This window comes from Schistocerca cancellata, chromosome 9 (assembly GCF_023864275.1).
Source record: "Schistocerca cancellata isolate TAMUIC-IGC-003103 chromosome 9, iqSchCanc2.1, whole genome shotgun sequence".
Classification (NCBI taxonomy): Eukaryota; Metazoa; Arthropoda; class Insecta; order Orthoptera; family Acrididae; genus Schistocerca; species Schistocerca cancellata.
In genome coordinates, this window is record NC_064634.1 from 271,224,942 (window position 1) to 271,245,815 (window position 20,874).

Below are 20,874 nucleotides of genomic sequence, written 5' to 3' on the forward strand. Positions count from 1 at the left end.
AACAAGTATTCTCTCACCTCCTTCCGGATGTTTGTATTTCACTTTTTGTTTCCTAAAAGATGCTGTTGATTTAATAGGAGTGTACCTCCTGTAGTCCATGTTATTTATTGTAGATAATGTGTTTGCTGCAGTTTACTTTTTGCAAACGCCAACGGCTAGAATGTTTCCCCAGTGTTCAGAAATCCTAACGTAGCTGCCAGTTAGTGTAAAATACATATCTCTTGGTTTTATGGTGCGCCTCATGTTTGTATCTTGTCAGTACACATCTTTCTCAGTTACGATGAGCGGCTTAGAAAAAAATTCCCATTCGAATGAAATTACGAAACAAACCTCAATCTTGAAATCCATGTGATGAAGTAAGTTACTTCAGAGTGATGGTAGTCTGTGCATCATCGAGAACATGAATATTGTGAATGCACAAACTGGCATTAGACAGCATACTTTTAAATATATTTAATTTAAAAACGAAAATTGGATGGTGATTGCATTGAGTTAATCAGTTACTTCTAATAGTGTGTATGTCAGATGTTGTAAAGTATTATTTGTTGCTGAAGCGATCTAAGAGTCCAGAATCTTCTTAGTGATTTCCTCCGCTTTTCCTTCGACTATCGTCCGCCTGCTTAGCCGAGTGGTAACGTGCTTGCCTACCATACACCGGGCCGGGGTTTGATTCTCGGCCGGGTTGGAGATTTTCTCCGCCCGTGGAGTGGGTACTGTGTTGTCATCATCATCTCATCATCGCTGAAGCGCAAGTCGCCCAATCTGGCGTCACCTGGAATAAGACTTCCAACCCGGCGGCCGAACTTCCGCGGGGCCTCCCGGCCAACAATGCCACACGACCATTTCATTTCATTTCTTCGAGTATCGTTAACAGAGTTCACGCAGCTGTTTCACACTGTGGCGAAATAAATAAAAAAAACATTTGATTTTATTGTGTTTTTTAACTTTAGAATTTTTGAAAGGCTTTTTTACGGATTGTATTGACCGGCTTGAATGCGGACAAATACAGTGCTGCGTGAAATATGCCTGTAATATAATTTACCATTCCGATTAATTACATTTTGAATTCTACGTCATTGTTGATTTAATCAGAGTTCTCACCTTAGAAGTAGAATTAGTCCTTCTGCCACAATATTAATTCATCAGTCGCCATCGAAGTTCTTCTCTTTGTTGACCGTGTGTATCTTCTTAAGTCGGCATCGGTTCACTTCACGAAGACGGTGGAAACCAAGAAATACAATGCTACGTTGCTTTAAATAATTTTCGTAACACTTCGATACTTCTCACTATTTTTTATTCACAAGACAATAAGACTTGCTCTGCTCGTCGCACAAACCATAATTACTAACAATATGGCTGCCTTTCCGTAGACACCAAAAATTACGTCCATCCTCCACGAGGCAACAATCGAAAGTGTCCCTTAGCTCCTTCTTGGAGTATGAAACAAAAGAGAATCCAATGTGAACATTACAAAGATTATATATAACCTACATGCCTCTCAATTTAATCTTTGGCGCAGCCTTTAAGGTATTGTATGTCTCTGCGTCGGAATGTGTCATTACAACTGCCCCCCTACTGTATACTGTCACTAGAAAATTTTATTTGGTTGACAGGATACAGTAGTCGACCTTGCAATTGATAGGTTTGGGGTTCTTTTATTTACAAACTTCATTTCTATTGTCTCATTTTCATGGCACTGTGAATTCTTTGGTATTACTGAGTGTGTGTCAGTTTTTTGGTATACTTATGCTAATATTTACAAACCTTAATCCTAATATACAAAGTTTTGGTTAACACTGGGAAATCAACATCATGTGGTAAAGTTTGTACAATAAAATATACAATGAATACAACGTTATTTACAAATGTTTCCTTCCTCATCAGAGGTGAAAATTAAGTCCTTGTATTGCTTTCTGTATTTATTCTGGGGCGACGAGCTTTGTTCGCTAGCCCGTGTTGAATATGGGCGGGTGATACGCGCGCCTGATTGTTTGGTCGTCCGTTAGCGGGCGACGTTGGTTGAATGCGCGCGCCAGTGCACTGAATATACACCGACGTGCGGGTACCGTCAAGACTTCCGAACCTCAGTATGCGTGTGCCTTTTGTAGTTCCTTCCAGTACTTAGACTGGATACGACGAGGTACATTGGAATATGTGCCCCGAAGAACACACCACACTATGTGCGAGGCGGAGGACGATCCCGTCGATGCCGCTCCAGGTAAGAAGCGTACCATGTCGAACTTGTTTGGCATTGTCCTTTCCTATTGTGACGCCATGGGTAGGTTGACGATAAAAGCTTTAATTTTCGATGTCACTTGTTTAGGCTCGCTGACACTTGCAACGTAGCACTACTTTGCACAATTTTAATTTCTACACACACCACTTTAACCGCGAGTATTGCGATCGAAACTTTCTTTTTCACTACACTTTTTTTCGCATTAACCCCTTTTATCTATTGTACCGAGATTCATTCCCCTCAATACTTCTGGTCAATGTACATAAATATTCACAAATTTGTAAGTCACTGGACTTGGCATGAAATACAAAGTACATCACATACAATGGAATAACATAAAACACATACAATATATTGGTTACATTAACTACAGGAAAAAACTATCGACGAAAACTGAAAAAATTTTTGACCGCTCATAGTGGCTTCTTCGTCTTGGATTTTACTGATACACACACCTTTTTCCATTACTCTGTTAGAAGGAACAAGTCCTTTGTTTTCTTTCTTGAACTCGAGTGTAAGCTAAGGTTTACCTTCGTTACGTATTCTTCATACGCAACGACATGCATCAGCATGCAAAGAATACACCTGTAGCCGCCCCATTACAGCTCGGGAAGGGAATTTTCTACCTTCTACTTAGGGTAATGGCAACGACTACGTGTATGCTACGGTTTTTTTTTTTACCTATAAACTCTGAAAATGCACGAAATAATCATTTGTATGCAGCATAACCCTAATATGTACAGTGTTTTGGGCGTAAGCACATTCTGGTGTGCTTGTAAATCATTAACCCTAATAAAACTTCCTACCTTAACATGGACATATAAACATAAAATTTTGAAGTTCAGGGTGTAACTACTATTGCTATGTACAGAGTTTCATAATAGCGGCACGACCTTGTGTGCGTGTATCATCTTCAATTAAAGTACGCTTATAGGCGTCTTGTGTTATCATGGGAGAAAAAATACAGACATTTTAATGCATCGGTTGTCATGAAAATCTATGTACACGAATAATCCGACTTTCATAGATTCAGTGCAGCATGAAATTCTGTATGACGTTTTTTTTTTCACAGTTTATTTTATAGACGATTCCTTTGCTTACAGGTCGTCGATCACACTACTTACCTGTTTCTCGTACAGCGGCGATATCATTTTCATTCTTTGTGACTGTAAATCGTGATATGTATGAAAGATATAATTTTGACATGATTTATCATTTCATGTTTCAAGTGTGTAAAGTAATTCATATCTTCCTTGTGCATACATGAGTGAAGAATCGCTAATGTTGCACTGGGTATCAGGTATTTCGTATTTTCTCGTAAACTCGTAGAGTCTTGCGGTTTTAATTAAGTTATTTCTTGATGTTAGGTATACATGTTTATAAGAGGTTGTCTTAGAGTTTAATTTTCCTTAAACACTTCTACGTTATTTAAGTTTCGTACATGTACAGAGTTTCTTTCGCCTTTCATACATTCATACATACGTTTATACACACAAAAAATATCTACCACTATAATATACACATTGCTGGTGGGGCCCTTTTTCGGTACCCTGCACCATTCCCTCAATATTCCAAAATAATTCAGGGTGTGCTGAGCATCGTCCCTTATACTAATAATACTTACAACTAAATATTTCTTCTTACATACATAACTGCCTTACGGTCCATTAATGCGCAATCATTCCATATTTTCCTCCTTTACACTTTAGCCTTCGTACATGTAACCTCGTGTATAGCTTCTATATTCTACAAAGTTGTTTGCTGAGTGCTTTAGGTGTTTCCTAACGTTAATGTGTTTCTCTCTATATAAATCCTAGGTATTTGTTTTGAGAGCGATTCAGTTCATTACTCACGCTGCATAGATCTGTTTATTATTTTCCTATTTTAAAGCTTGTCATTCTTTTCCTTAGTCACAAAAATTCACACGTTTACCTTGTTGTTCATTCTGAAAATCGCTAGCTACTGTGTAATGTAAATGTATACGTTATCTCTTTGCTTTCCTCTTTGCTGCTTTCTCCCTATATGTAATTGTGTGTTGTTCTCGTGTACATGGCCTTTCTTCCGGTTATACAGGGTGTTTCAAAAATGACCGGTATATTTGAAACGGCAATAAAAACTAAACGAGCAGCGATAGAAATACACCGTTTGTTGCAATATGCTTGGGACAACAGTACATTTTCAGGTGGACAAACTTTCGAAATTACAGTAGTTACAATTTTCAACAACAGATGGCGCTGCAAGTGATGTGAAAGATATAGAAGACAACGCAGTCTGTGGGTGCGCCATTCTGTACGTCGTCTTTCTGCTGTAAGCGTGTGCTGTTCACAACGTGCAAGTGTGCTGTAGACAACATGGTTTATTCCTTAGAACAGAGGATTTTTCTGGTGTTGGAATTCCACCGCCTAGAACACAGTGTTGTTGCAGCAAGACGAAGTTTTCAACGGAGGTTTAATGTAACCAAAGGACCGAAAAGCGATACAATAAAGGATCTGTTTGAAAAATTTCAACGGACTGGGAACGTGACGGATGAACGTGCTGGAAAGGTAGGGCGACCGCGTACGGCAACCACAGAGGGCAACGCGCAGCTAGTGATCCAACAGCGGCCTCGGGTTTCCGTTCGCCGTGTTGCAGCTGCGGTCCAAATGACGCCAACGTCCACGTATCGTCTCATGCGCCAGAGTTTACACCTCTATCCATACAAAATTCAAACGCGGCAACCCCTCAGCGCCGCTACCATTGCTTCACGAGAGACATTCGCTAACAATATGGTGCACAGGATTGATGACGGCGATGTGCATGTGGGCAGCATTTGGTTTACTGACGAAGCTTATTTTTACCTGGACGGCTTCGTCAATAAACAGAACTGGCGCATATGGGGAACCGAAAAGCCCCATGTTGCAGTCCCATCGTCCCTGCATCCTCAAAAAGTACTGGTCTGGGCCGCCATTTCTTCCAAAGGAATCATTGGCCCATTTTTCAGATCCGAAACGATTACTGCATCACGCTATCTGGACATTCTTCGTGAATTTGTGGCGGTACAAACTGCCTTAGACGACACTGCGAACACCTCGTGGTTTATGCAAGATGGTGCCCGGCCACATCGCACGGCCGACGTCTTTAATTTCCTGAATGAATATTTCGATGATCGTGTGATTGCTTTGGGCTATCCGAAACATACAGGAGGCGGCGTGGATTGGCCTCCCTATTCGCCAGACATGAACCCCTGTGACTTCTTTCTGTGGGGACACTTGAAAGACCAGGTGTACCGCCAGAATCCAGAAACAATTGAACAGCTGAAGCAGTACATCTCATCTGCATGTGAAGCCATTCCGCCAGACACGTTGTCAAAGGTTTCGGGTAATTTCATTCAGAGACTACGCCATATTATTGCTACGCATGGTGGATATGTGGAAAATATCGTACTATAGAGTTTCCCAGACCGCAGCGCCATCTGTTGTTGAAAATTGTAACTACTGTAATTTCGAAAGTTTGTCTGCCTGAAAATGTACTGTTGTCCCAAGCATATTGCAACAAACGGTGTATTTCTATCGCTGCTCGTTTAGTTTTTATTGCCGTTTCAAATATACCGGTCATTTTTGAAACACCCTGTATATCTGCATTATTTATTTATTTTTTTTCTATTTTCTTTCTCCTTCCGTACAAGCTAAGATTTTACTCAATATAATATAATATTACAATACCGTCCATGACCCGTATGTACTTGTATGTTCACTTTTATTACGTAATGCCAGCTTATAATTAAATTTTCTAAGCTACTATTTACAAGACTTGTGTACCCTTTTCTTTCTTGTTTTTGAATGGCTCTCGTCACTGTGTCTCATAGTAAGCGTGGTCTCAAAACTTTTAAACGTTCCGCGCATGCGCGCTTGTGTACCATGACTGGACTGCAGGCGCGAAGAAAATTCTGCGTTGTTGGTGAACATTATTCGTGATAGCCGCCATCGTGTAATATGAGTCACGTGTCGTCTGGACTCGACCGCGCATGCGCCTTCGCTCTATGTATACACTCAGCTGATCGGACAGGGAAGGGGGAAGATTTCTCCCCCGCTTGCTGCCTACAGCGCGGCCAATGACCTCGTCTTGCCATGCAGCTATCGCGTGCTCATCAGCTGAGCGTTGGATTGCAACTTCGACGCCGGGCTTGTTGCTCGTCTCAAGTGAACAAACTCTGGCCTTCGCGTTAATTTGGCATTGTTCCTCTCTTAAATAACTGAGTTAGACTACAAAAGTACCGTATGTTTTATTTTATAGTGTTAAGACTCACAGTAACACGTCTCATTAGGTGTGGTTAACTATGCGTTTTAAAGCTGGCATATGCCCCCAGTTGGTTACTAGTTTCGATGTTTAACTGAAATTTCAGTTATGTTTTCTAGTTTAATGCATGTTTTTCACTAACTGACAGTCTTTTGTTTTCGTGTTCGCAAGTTTCTTAGGTTAATGACAGCAATTTTACTATATGATCCAAGGTTGTATAATTTCAATTTTGCTAAAATAATATATAACCTTTAATGAAAAAATTCCTTGATATCCTTGTGGGGGTATAACCCTTTCATCTTGCCCGTTCGTGTGTTACCTAACAGATAACATCCTGGGTGGGGTTTGTCTATTATAATGAAAGGGCCATCATACAACAACTGCCATTTTTTGTTTAATACCTTAATTTTAGAGGATTTTGGGTGGGTACGTAATAGTACTTCCTTTCCTACCACTTCTCTTTGTAATGCTGAGTGGTGTAGAGGCAGTTTCCTTTTGCTCAACTATTTTCTCCACATTCACAGAACATGGTGTTAGTGTTATCTTCAAATCTGTTTTCTGCTTATGACTGGACATGGGGAACGGTGCAATGCCTTTGGGTGCCTTGAATTTAAAATTATTTGGTGCAAGTTTAGGCACCTCATTTTTCTTCCGGATAGTAGCAGTTTGATTTAATTTTGCTGTTCTGTTCATAGACCGTGTTACACGTACAGCAGAGGTAGCTGGTTTTTCTGGTAGAATATCCAGTTTCTTCGATGTCTTTGTTTTAAGCAGAGCATCCGTTCTAAAAGGTGACCTTGTTTTGTAAGGTGACCCAATGTTATGACGAGCATGACTCACAATAAATGGCTTTCTCTTTGTTTTATTTTTCTTTTCAGCTTCCTCTCTGGTCCTTTTCCAAGCTTCCAGCTGTCTCGCACGAACATCTTTCACAGGCCTTTCCGTTGATTCTGTTTCTTCTTCACTACCAGCCAGTCTCTGCTTATTAAAAATATTATCCCGTTTGTTTCTACGCTCCGTCTGCATAAGCGCTGCTGTACGTTCACGTCTAAGTTTTGCACTTGTTATCTTCGGCTGTTTCTGTTCAATTCTGAATTTATTACTCATCTTCGAAATACAGAGCAATATGTCAAACCTCAAAAACGACTTTCTATCTAAACTTTCGCGCCCTTTACGCCACAATTTTCGTAGAACAATTATGTAATTTACGCGCGAGATGCCGCTGAGATATCAAATCGCGATGAGGCACGGTCCGTGAGATACTGCAGGTGGTTTCAGAGCGCTTAGCTAACGCGACGACGGACAACACCACGTATGTCATGCTTCGCGATGAGAAACACGTCCCGTGTGAGGACGGCGTGATTCCGATTACTTGCTACTGTAAGTTATTGTCGGGTTAGTCTCATTTTACAGTACACTACTCGCTACTCTGGGTATGTGTGGCAGTGTCTTACTACTGCAAACGACACTTTTGTCTTTATTGTAATGTACTGTTTCTTCGGAAGAATGGTTCATTACGATTTTATAATTTCCACTACTGCTCCACAAGTGACAAGGTGGATAAAACTTCCTATTACAGTGTATCAAATGGAAGTAGACTGCCAGCATATGCTCTCTGGTCCACCAACTTTACCAGCCTGTTATGGACACAGGTTCTCCAGCAGCCGAAAATGTTAACAGCGGGAGGTCTCGCTCAGCCTGCACTCCTGTGAAGAAGGTGAATATGCTACATTTAGTGGACGAAAATCCTCTAACCACTGGGCGACGATTAGCAGCAGTTGAAGTAGCGCTTGTCCTCTTGTTCGGTTGGGTGGTCCTTCATGAAAAATTGCTGTACTGCAAAGATTGTGTGACCTCTTAACCTTTAGATTATTCCAACATTTGCCTTAGCGCTTTGGGGAAACTACTGAAAACCTGGATGACTGGACAGAGATTTGAACTGCTTTCCTCCAGAATGTGAGGAGCCACCTTGTTTGGTGAAAGTAAATAAAATCAGACCAAGACTACTTAATTGGAAGTAGGTAGGTGACATCAGAAAACGTACAGTAACAACATAGATAACTGTAACTGAATGGTATAATGTATGGTTATGTTCAGAGACAGTCGTTATCCAGCATATATTGATGATAAGGACGACGACGACGATGATGATGATGATGATGATGATGATGATGATGATGATGATGATGATGAGAATGGATGATGACTCTTTTTAGGTCATGTTATGACTGTAGCATTATTCATCAAAGCTGGGCTCACTAACTGCATCAGTTATGCATTTCACAACATGAAACAGAATCCCACCATGTTCGACAGAGCTGGGCAGTCACTGCTTCAAAGATGTAAAGTAAGTACAGCAGCAAGACTCAGCTCAGACTGTTGTTAAAGCCTCTTGTAAATTAATTTGAACGTGTCTTCCATAAAATATTAGTTTTATTACTTTAAATTCTCTGAAGCTTGAGGAAGTTTCATTTGCATAATATACAATACCTTATAGAAGAGATCATGAACAATGTTCATTAAAAAAGTAATTGTGTGTGACATAATATCGGAAGACACTAGACAGTATGTGAGACGAGCAGCCCAAGGCATTTTAGAGTTCATCAGTGTATAGAGAAAGAGTGACAATGGTCAATATTAATAGTGTGTCCAGTGACTGGCCAAGCACACCTTCATGTCTGTACAGAGAAAGTCGGTGGAGGTGACAAGGAAAGGCACTAACCAAAAGCTTTTGGAACAGTTGTGGTTGCCTTTCAGGGGCTGTGGCATGAATGTGTAGTTAACATATTAAAAGAACTTTGCAGGTTTACCATAAACTTATGAGACTGACATACTTGGATAATTTCTATGGTAAATCAGTTGGTTACTCAAGTCTTTATTCTGTACGTGCACATCTGTAATTTGTCTTTTTATCTGCATAGTTTAAATCCTAACTCAACAAATCCATTCTATTTTGGGGGCACTACTGACTTATTCACTGTTGTAATGTCATATAGGTTACAGCTCCTTGTTCTTACATACAAGGAATGATCACTGTGTTGCACTCATCTCTTGATTCGAGCCTTTAATGATATCATTGGAACAAGTCACTAGTAAAGCTAGTCTCTGATAGTAAATGGCAGTTGTCAGGGACTAAGGGTTGCTAGAGTGGTGGAGTGTAATCATTGATGGATAAAAAGCCATCGTAAGACACTTCTCTGAGTAAAGTATAATTGTTGAAAAATAAAGTGTTCTGTGATTGTTTATGGAAGATTGTAAGTATTTTCTCCCTTATCTTCTTCGTATAAACTTCTCTTCTTCATTCCGTCACTGCCTCTGCTAAGTATGCTAGTAGACTTTCTCCCTCTCACTACATTAAAGAGAAATAAGCGGATACCAACCCATAGTGCTTTCATTGTCCTGATAGCACCATACAGGCCACATCTTTATATGAGGTTGGTGGGAAACTGCAAGGTTTCATCATTATGCTTGTTTACTGAAGGTCATGAAATTTTACTTAACCCTCAGTTCTGTTGTTGTTGTTGTTGTTGTTGTTGTCTTCAGTCCTGAGACTGGTTTGATGCAGCTCTCCATGCCATACAGTAAAGCTGCATGCCCTCGGGAAAAATTATGGCTGTAGTTTCCCCTTGCTTTCAGCCGTTCGCAGTACCAGCACAGCAAGGCCTTTTGGTTAGTGTTACAAGGCCTGATCAGTCAATCATCCAGACTGTTGCCCCTGCAACTACTGAAAAGGCTGCTGCCCCTCTTCAGAAACCACACGTTTGTCTGGCCTCTCAACAGATACCCCTCCGTTGTGGTTGCACCTACAGTATGGCTATCAGTATCGCTGAGGCACGCAAGCCTCCCCACCAACAGTAAATAATGAAACTAAATGATAGTAAATAATGAAAGTAATAACAAACTCATTCTAAAACTTCTGTGCATTTTTTTTTTTGTTCGTGTCTTCTAAATTAAAATATTTTTACAGCGCCACAACTTATTTTTGTAAACAACACGATGAGTCTGTAGTGGTTTGTAAGCTAGTTGGTGAGGAAGTAAATATTTTGATATATCATTTGGGAATTGGTTACAGTTTCAGCGAAATCATTGTCCATTCACAACCACATTCGCATTTCTCAAAAATCATTGTCCATTCCCACCACATTCGCATTTCTCAACCACTGCCAGAATGGAAAAGATAAATTAAGTGCACTCTTATTACTAGAAGACGTATACTTGTAGTCTTGTAGAGTCGTCCACATATCAGTGTCGAAAAGACTTTAAGCAAAGAAAAAAAAATGAAAGATGAGGTATTAATTTGAAGAAAGTCATGCCTATAAACTATGAAGAGCTGCAGAGAATTTAAACATGTATTCATTACCAGTCTCGATCAACTGACCATCAGGAGAAATGTGCTCTCCACACAGGGGCATGGAATACAAACTATGAACTAAGATGTGTTGATGCAGTTTGCTGTTGACAGTAGTGTCAGTGACCTGAGACAATTGTTTTATTTTATTACCACTGCAGCAAGAAAGATTTCAAACTGGTCATGTAAATTATTGTATATTGCCTTTAGAATGAATTTTCACTCTGCAGTAGTGTGTGTGCCGATTTCAAACTTCCTGGCATATTAAAACTGTGTGCCAGACAAGGGTTTGAACCTGGGACCTTCACCTTCTGTGGACAAGTGCCCCACTGTGTGAGCAGTCCAGGCATGACTCACAACCTTACGGCAGTGCCTCAGCTCCTAGCTTCCAGACTTCACAGAAGTTATCTGGGGTATCTTGTGAGACTAAGTGTGTTGTGAATCATGCTTGGATGGCTCAGACGGTAGATCATCTGTCTGCAAAAGTCAATGCTCACAAATTGTAAGTCTTGCTTTGGCACATAGTTTCTCTTTCATATTGCCTCATAATAACTCATTGGTCGAAGGTGGTAGTGAATAAAGGATTATTTCATCAGCAGCTCTTAGTGGTATAAAAAATGCATTTTTTTTAAAACTTAATGGCTTAAGGCCCCGTCAACATCAAGGAAACTAGAGACTGAGCACAAGCTGGGGAAGGGAGCAGCTGTTACCATGCAGGCATTTGATTAAGCAACTTAAAGAAACGATGGATAGGTGGAAACATTTGAACTGCCAACATCTTGAGTGCAAGTCCACTGTGCAAACCATTCTGCCATGTTGCTCAGTTTGTCATGAAGAGCAAGACCTACATAACATTTGCATGGTTATTATGTTTCAGGCAACACTTGCACAAAGTAAACGTAGCTTTCACAAACAATGGCACTGTCCGGTACCAGGATGACGCGTCCTTCACCTTTGTGCCCGAGTTGTCTGTTGGCGGACTCAACACCACGAAGCTGCGTCTCATCAACATGCCGCTGGTGGTGAGTCACATCTGCATTAGTGAGAGAAACTTACTCATCAACAGCTGAACAGTTGGCTGCAAAATGTGGTAGATTCCATCCTGAGACAATTTTGAGTTACATGCGCTATCCTGTGTGACACAAAAAAGAAAACTTAGTTAATTCAAGAATCATTAGTCCTCTTGTTTCTCAATAGATGAGGCAGCTTATTATTATTTTTTTCACAAGAAATAGGTAGCTCCTGGGTTACATCATTCTGTGTCAGGCGACTGATGGAAGGGTATTTTGTTTATAGAAAAGTTATACAACTATGTTAAATGAATAGCAGATTGTTTTCTCATAAGGATAATATTGTATATTGTTGAAAGATTAATGAGTGAGTCAGAAGAGGAAAGAATATTTAGCTCTAGCAATATAGACAAGCCCACTGATAAGGAAGAAACTGCCTTTAGCAAAGATGTTGTGGACAGAAATTTGCTTGGACAAAGCAATTTTTTTTTAAACTATGTGTAATGAAATGATGGATGATTGATGGCAAGACATTTAAAACTGTAAATGACAAATGTAAATTATTCTGAATTACTGGCCGTGATTGTGCAAAGCTGCTTTCCCCCAAACACTGTACAAAAACTTTCAACTAAACAACTTTCTTCCCATAATTTTTCTGCATTGACTGGACCAGGTACTGTAGCTCCAAATGATTTTTACTAGATACCTATTTCCATACCAAACATGTGTGGGTTTGTTTCTTCTTTGTCAGTAACAGAATAAATTATTCAGCTAAAAGTTGTGCAACCATATTAAGTCTGTACAGGGAAAAACTAGTTTCCTTCAAAGCTTAGCTTGCTGGTAAGCTTTGGGTGACACCAACTGTGTGTCCCCCCCCCCCCCCCCCCCCTCCCGTGAGTATCTGCACATGTCACCATATTGAAAGCCATGTAAGTAGCACTATGAATAATTATTTCTGTAACCTTTTTAAAGTAGCTGAAACTGGCTGGGATCAGGTACATGAAAGTTAGTTAATGCAGTGAATTTTATAAAGTTACTGAATTACATTAATACAATACTGTAATAAAAACTCTCTACATTATCCAGTTAATTACCAGTATCTGCAGAAAATAATGTGGAGGCTGAACTCGTTGAGCCTATACTTAACTTGAGCAATTTGTGATGAAAAGGTAATACGCTTTTGTTGCTGTAGAAAAGAAAGGTCCAAATCCAGGTACAACAACAGCTGACCAGAGTGAGCAATTTGCTCAGTTTGTGCCACATAAATTTTTTAATTTCGAAGGGATTTGTTTCCATCTTGGAATCATCCATGTAATGAGCAAGCAATAGTACAACTGACAGACAATAGCACAGTGTATGCCTTAAAGAATCATTGCATATTTACAAATTGGACAGGCACAGTGTCCACCATGAAATTCGAGCAAAACTGGCCTACAACAGTGGTTCTGCATAGGCCTTACATACATTTTGCTATAATGTCAGTGTTAAAACCGGAAAGTTAATGAAATTTGACATACTATGAATTGTAAAATAAAATGTCATTCGGCAATAAATGAATCTTATTACAGAAGAGTCTCATTCACAGTGAAAGTAGTCAGCCATGTAAATGTAACAAACATATTGCATTTTAGTGGATTTTTTGGAAAATATCAAATATAATTTCTTCCTAGCATGTTCTCTAGTTTCAGTAAAAATTTACTTCATTTCAGTAATAACAGTTTTCCAAAAATCAACATGGAAATTTCTTAATGTAGTTCATTATGTTTTAGCCTTTTTGTTAATAACACATTTCACACCATCAGGCAAATGCTTTGCAATTACATAGTAAGACTTGTATCTTAATTTAATTTGGCTTTTTATTCACAAATAACATCAGATTTAAAATATGTGTCACAGAAAAATATCACAACCTTATTTTAGTGGTTTTAAGTAAATGGCATGGTTTAAAACATTTTTCCCGATTAAAGAGTAAGGATCGTAAGGAATACATTGTGCAGATTTATTTCATCCAAACAGTTCAAAAGTGTAATGTTACCTATATTGCCCATATTTGTCTATGCTTAGGATTACTATTGATATGTTATTAGCATTTCAATTAATCAAATATAAGTGAGAATCTGGTGGTAATAAATTTTAAAGAAGTGGAAAAGATCCTCATTGTTAAGTTTCAATTTCCAACTTCAACATATGCAAACACTAACTTGCATGTAAGTGCAGTGGTGGGAGGATGTACAGTAACTAATTGATGTCTGTGGAAACCTGGCGTAAGTGAAAACTGATACAAAGTAACTTGGCACCTACACACACACATTCTCAGCACTGGGCAAGCCCACCACTTTGTTCACTGATTTTCTTATTCAGTATTCTAGTCAGAGACTGTGAACTTAAATTTGTGGTGGTACTGGCATAACCTGTTAATACAGTTGTTTGCAATCATGCAAGCTGTGTGTTAAAAGCTGTGCTTGTAGGTAGGCCTCAGCTGGGGAATTGCAGCTTCCCTACCACGTGTTGGCTACATGCGACAGAACACCCACTACAACTGTATTTGCTCTCTTACCATGTCACCTGCAAGGGCTGGATATTTTGTGTGTACTTGAATTTTTTCAAAAAATTGGATAAAAATTTACAACAGTCCATTCATTCAGGAGGCCTCATTAGTATCAGTCGAGCTCAGTGAAGAACAGATGATAATGTGCACTATCGGCCAAGATCTTTCTCAAGCGTATATTCTGTTCATGGTTGCTATGTTGTAAAAAGGCATTTGCATAATTCTGCAGCATGAAATGTTATGACTGTAAATTGTAATCATCTTTAAATCCGTTTTCTAAAAATAGACAAAATGTCTGTTTTGTGGACAGAAAGAGGTAGCTCCAACAATGGGATATGTTCTAAGAGACATAGAAGATGCATTTTGAGGTGAATTCCATGTTGCACAAGATGTAGAAGATGCACTTTGAAGTGAAAATACCTTTAAAAATAAATCAAAATCTAGTGATCATACGAAACAATTGTTTTGTCTTTCAACATAGGCATTCCTTCCAATAGAAATAAATTTCTGAATCTTAGTGCAGTGGTAAATATCAAATGAAGAAAAACTGATTTCTTTTCAAGGTAGTTTCTGAGATCTTTAAAAGATTTTAGTGATAAAAGATACTGCTAGATCAGTTCTATTGTTCCGGCTTTAAGACAATTGTGTCATCTATTAAACTGAATGGAAAGAATGGAAAGATAAATATTCTGCTGTTTTTTAGTTTAGAGTGTAATTAATTAATTTTATAGTTTACAAATTGTTTTACTTTTCAGTGAAAAAAAGTAATATGTGTAAAACATAAGGCACTTTTTAACTGCATAAGTTATATCCCAGACGTGAAGAGACTTCAAATAATGTTGGCAAATATTAAGAAATTTGCCATAAAAATAAATAAAAACTGAAAAACCTGTTCAAACTTTTTATGTTTGCAACTGAAAATCAGTATGAGCTTGTTCAACAAGTGTCCTCCATTCTGCCCTCTCCAGGGTAGTTCTTTGCCATCCCTTGACTCTTCAAAGATTTTATATCTTGTTCCACATTCTCTATCCATCACTTTCATTGCTTTCCTCTTTGTCATCTTCTAGTTGGCCACCATTCAGAAACTCTTTTAGTTGTTTTTCAAGTATCCATCCTAAGTGCATGTCCAAGCCAAGCTATTCTCCTACTTTTTATTATTATTTCAATGTCGGCTCCTTGTATGAGGCGATCCAGTTAAGTGTTTATTCTAGATCTCCAGAAGCTATTGTTATCCTGAGCTATCTCATCGATCTTGTGCTGAAACCAGTGTTCAAATATCCTGAGCTGCTTCTCGTCAGGATTCATTAGCGACTATATTTCACATCCATACGTTACAACTGGTTTCATCCTTGGGAAGTTCCAGTTTCAGCTGTCTATTTAGTAAACTAGTGCCAATAGTTTCTTAAGCCTGTGGAAGCACCTATTACTGCTTATGATCTGTAGTTTTATCTTAAATGAGATGGAATTTTTTGTCCTATTAACATTAAAACTCAGATAGTCTTAAGTTTTGCACTTCTACTAATAATTGCTACATCATCAACGTATGCACACACATGGGTTGACTTTGCGCCTATGTTATGAGAGATTTGAAGCTTGTGAATGAGGGATCCAAGAGTTAGATTTAAAGGCATTGTAGAGAGAGTGTCCCTTTGCCTGATGCCTTTACTAATGCCAAATCATTTACTTAGTTCTCCATCCACATACCCTGTTGTGTTGAAACCAGCCAGGGTTTCTGAATAAATGAAACTTCCTTACATGGTATAACAAGCAGTAGCAAATGAATTAACATTTCTGCCTTGTAAAAACTATTGATGGCCTGCTTGAAGTCTACATAGTGGTTCTGAAGCTCAATATTGTACTTGTGCTCCTCTTCATGTATTTGCCTCAGCACAAATATCTGATCTGTTGTTGACATATTAGGCCAAAATCCACTCTGATATTTTCCCAGAACCTCTTCTGCATATGGTACTAGCCTTTTGTAGCATTCAGGAGGGTAAATCCTCGGTAATTTGAACAAGAAATCTTGTCTCCTTTCTTGATTGGATAACCCCTAACGTCCACTCTTCCAGAACTGTTTTGTGGGTACATATCAACTCAGTAGATCGCAAATTAGCTTATGAGAACCAGTTCCCCCATTTTAACAGTTCTGCAGTTATTCCATTAGTGCTTGGTGCTTTTTAGTTTTTTTATACAGTGCACTACATTCAATACTCTCTCTACTGTGGGGTCTTCTGGCTCTGGATCTGCAGTGTAGTAAAGTGGCTGCTCACTCCTGGTAGGATTGCCCTCCAGAATTCCATTGAAGTATTCTCTGCATCTAATCCAGAACATCTTGCATATCTGTTAGATACAGCTGAAAGTGAATACACAATTTATGTATGATATAAAAGAGAAATATATGTCGGTCATATATTAATTCCAGTTGTACAGGTAACGTACTGACATTATGGTATATTTATAATTTTTACTTATAGACTGTCTGACAGCAATTGAATAAAACACGCGTTTCGCCTTTATTTTCTGCAAGGCATCATCAGTGGCCTGGAATATGTACATATGATAGCTATTTTATTTACATTTTTGTCTCTGTGCCTATAGGTTATAAACAGTTCTGGTGGTTGCTATTTCCTATTAAGCAGTAATGTTTTGAACTGTACTTACAGGTTGCGTGGACAATTTCTTACATATTATGCTCCTGTTACATTTTTGGTGTTGTTCTTCTTCTTATGAACGCCAATTTGCGGTTTTTTCCACATTCCACAGCACTATGCACTGAACGCTTGTTTTAATGCAATGTTTTGGTTTCTGTTGCCGACTGTCAAATGTTTTTGCCAAAGATCGCACCTTATGAGTGTAATTATTAAAGTATTTGTGGTATGTTTGTGAATGCACACACACACACACACACACACACACACACACACACACACACATATATATATATATATATATATATATATATATATATATATATATATATATATATATATATATATATATATATATATATATAAAAACAAAGATGATGTGACTTACCAAATGAAAGTGCTGGCAGGTCGACAGACACAAACGAAAGCGCCGGCAGGCCGACAGACACAGACCGGGATTGGAATGACTCCTCACCTTCTCCCTTAAAACCCAATCCTTTTGTCTTTCCTTCTCCTTCCCTCTTTCCTGACGAGGCAACCGTTGGTTGCGAAAGCTAGGATTTTGTGTGTATGTTTGTGTTTGTTTGTGTGTCTGTCGACCTGCCAGCACTTTCATTTGGTAAGTCACATCATCTTTGTTTTTAAATATATGTTTCCTTCTATTATAACCGTATATATATATAGAGGGAAACATTCCACGTGGGAAAAATATATTTAAAAAGAAAGATGATGAGACTTACCAAACAAAAGCGCTGGCAGGTCGATAGACACACAAACAAACACAAACATACACACAAAATCTAGCTTTCGCAACCAATGGTTGCCTCGTCAGGAAAGAGGGAAGGAGAGGGAAAGACAAAAGGATTTGGGTTTTAAGGGAGAGGGTAAGGAGTCATTCCAATCCCGGGAGCGGAAAGACTTACCTTAGGGGGAAAAAAGGAGGAAAAAAGGACAGGTATACACTCGCACACACACACATATCCATCCTCATATACACAGACCATGTATACCTGTGTATATGAGGATGGATATGTGTGTGTGTGCGAGTGTATACCTGTCCTTTTTTCCTCCTTTTTTCCCCCTAAGGTAAGTCTTTCCGCTCCCGGGATTGGAATGACTCCTTACCCTCTCCCTTAAAACCCAAATCCTTTTGTCTTTCCCTCTCCTTCCCTCTTTCCTGACGAGGCAACCATTGGTTGCGAAAGCTAGATTTTGTGTGTATGTTTGTGTTTGTTTGTGTGTCTATCGACCTGCCAGCGCTTTTGTTTGGTAAGTCTCATCATCTTTCTTTTTAAATATATATATATATATATATATTACACACAAAATTCTAGCTTTCGCAACCAACGGCTGCTTCGTCAGGAAAGAGGGAAGGAGAGGGAAAGACGAAAGGATGTGGGTTTTAAGGGAGAGGGTAAGGAGTCATTCCAATCCTGGGAGCGGAAAGACTTACCTTGGGGGGAAAAAAGGACGGGTATACACTCGTGCGCGCACACACACACATATCCATCCGCACATACACAGACACAAGCAGACATTTGTAAAGGCAAAGAGTTTGGGCAGAGATGTCAGTCGAGGTGGAAGTAAAGAGGCAAAGATGATGTTGAAAGACAGGTGAGGTATGAGTGGCGGCAACTTGAAATTAGCGGAGGTTGAGGCCTGGCGGATAACGAGAAGAGAGGATATACTGAAGGGCAAGTTCCCATCTCTGGAGTTCTGACAGGTTGGTGTTAGTGGGAAGTATCCAGATAACCCGGACGGTGTAACACTGTGCCAAGATGTGCTGGCCGTACACCAAGGCATGTTCAGCCACCGGGTGATCCTCATTACCAACAAACACCCTCTCCCTTAAAACCCACATCCTTTCGTCTTTCCCTCTCCTTCCCTCTTTCCTGACGAAGCAGCCGTTGGTTGGGTAAGTCTTTATTTATATTTATATATTTTTTATACCTCCATCCCTACCACAGAAACAATAGAAATGATGGAACAAAATCTCTCATCTCACAGCAACCTCACCACAGACACAGTAAAAGAAATAACAGATATGCTCAGACTGACAACTGAACAAAACTACTTTCAGTTTGAGAAAGAATATTATCTACAAACTGATGGACTGCCCATGGGATCCCCAATATCAGGAACACTAGCAAACATTTTCATCAGTCACCTAGAAAATCAGATATTTGAAAAGATAACCACAAATTAAAGTTTCAAAATCATATGTTGGTACAGATATGTGGATGACATTATTTGTCTGGTAGATGAGCCAAGTGAAAAACTAGATGAACTCCATTCAGAAATAAACAAAGCTCATCAGAACATAAAATTCACACTTGAAAAAGAAAAAGAAAATCAAATAAATTTTCTTGACATTACAATTAAAAAAGAAAATGGCAAACATACATTTAACATCTTTAGAAAACCAACAGCCACACACACAATAATACATTCCACATCCAACCACCCCCACAGCCAGAAACTTGCAGCACTAAGATACATGTTACATAGATTAAACAGAATCCCACTCAGCAAGAGATGAGTACAATCATACAAATAGCTAGGAACAACGGGTATGACACACATGTGGTACACAGGCTCAATCAAAAAATAAAAACACAAATAAAAAACAAACACAACATTTCCAGAATACAAAAGAAATCACAAGCTGAAAACTTACAAACAAACTCAACAAACACACGCAATGACAACACCACACAGAAAAGAACCAGATGGTACACCATGACCTACACACATAAACTAACACACAGAGTTGCAAACATCCCAAAGAGACAGGGCTTCAAAATAGCATATAAGCCTGGGCAAACCCTTCAATCACACCTAAGCCAGCCAGCTACCAAGAGGGACAAATTCCAACAATCAGGAATATATAAACTTGAATGTCAAAGTTGTGAAGCAGTATGCTTAGGCATGACATGCAGGAATTTTGAAACAAGATACAAAGAACATTTCAGATGTTGGAAGTATGAAACAAACCATTCCACATTTGCAGAACATTTAAAACACTACAACCATCATCCTACAAACATGGAGCAAGAAATGAAAATAATGATAATAAGCAACCATGACAAACATCTTATCATCATCATCATCATCATCATCATCATCTTGGACAGTTTCCAGCCACTGGCTGGGTCTGTCGGGAACACAAGCCTCTCCATCGTGTTCTGTCTTTCCACCATTCCCCCTCTTCCACCTTCGTCCAGTTCTCTCCTCTTCTCGTCACACATTCCTTCACTCCCTTCACCCATCTATCTCTTGGTCTTCCTCTGGGCCTCTTCCCCTCCAGTTGCAGATCAAACATCCTCTTAGGAATTCTTCCCTCATCCATTCTCTTCATGTGTCCATACCACTGCAGTCTTGATTTTTCTATCCTGTCCTGTACTGGTTCCTCCTTTAGTCTTTCCCTCACATACTCATTTCGCAATCTGTCTCGTCTTGTTACACCCAACCTGCTCCTCTGGAACTTCATTTCGCTAGCCTGTATTCTACTTTTGTCGCTTTTGTGCATTACCCATGTCTCACTTCCGTATGCCAATATGGGGACAAAGTAGGTTCGGTATATAATTCCCTTGGATTTCTGTGGCACCTCCTTGCTCCAAATAAGCCCCCTAATGCATTTGTAGAACTGCCCTGCTTTTCTGCACCTTTCATTTATTTCCATTGCGTTTCCCCCCTTACTTTCAATCACGCTTCCCAGGTACTTGAAGTTCTCTACCACTTGTAGTTTTTCCCCTCCACAAGTTATATCCACATTTGGCCTATTCGTCTTCCTTGTTGTGACAATTATT

The 20,874-nt window shown here is 39.3% G+C and overlaps 1 protein-coding gene across 1 annotated transcript in view; it reads left to right on the forward strand.

Moving 5' to 3' along the window:
* The window catches only part of LOC126100562 (lysosome membrane protein 2-like), a 454,514-nt gene that overhangs the window by 362,236 nt on the left and 71,404 nt on the right, over window positions 1-20,874 (forward strand). The window contains exon 4 of the mRNA XM_049911179.1: window positions 11,737-11,881. Coding sequence (XP_049767136.1) covers window positions 11,737-11,881 — 145 coding nt within the window. The remainder of the gene's footprint in view (window positions 1-11,736; window positions 11,882-20,874) is intronic.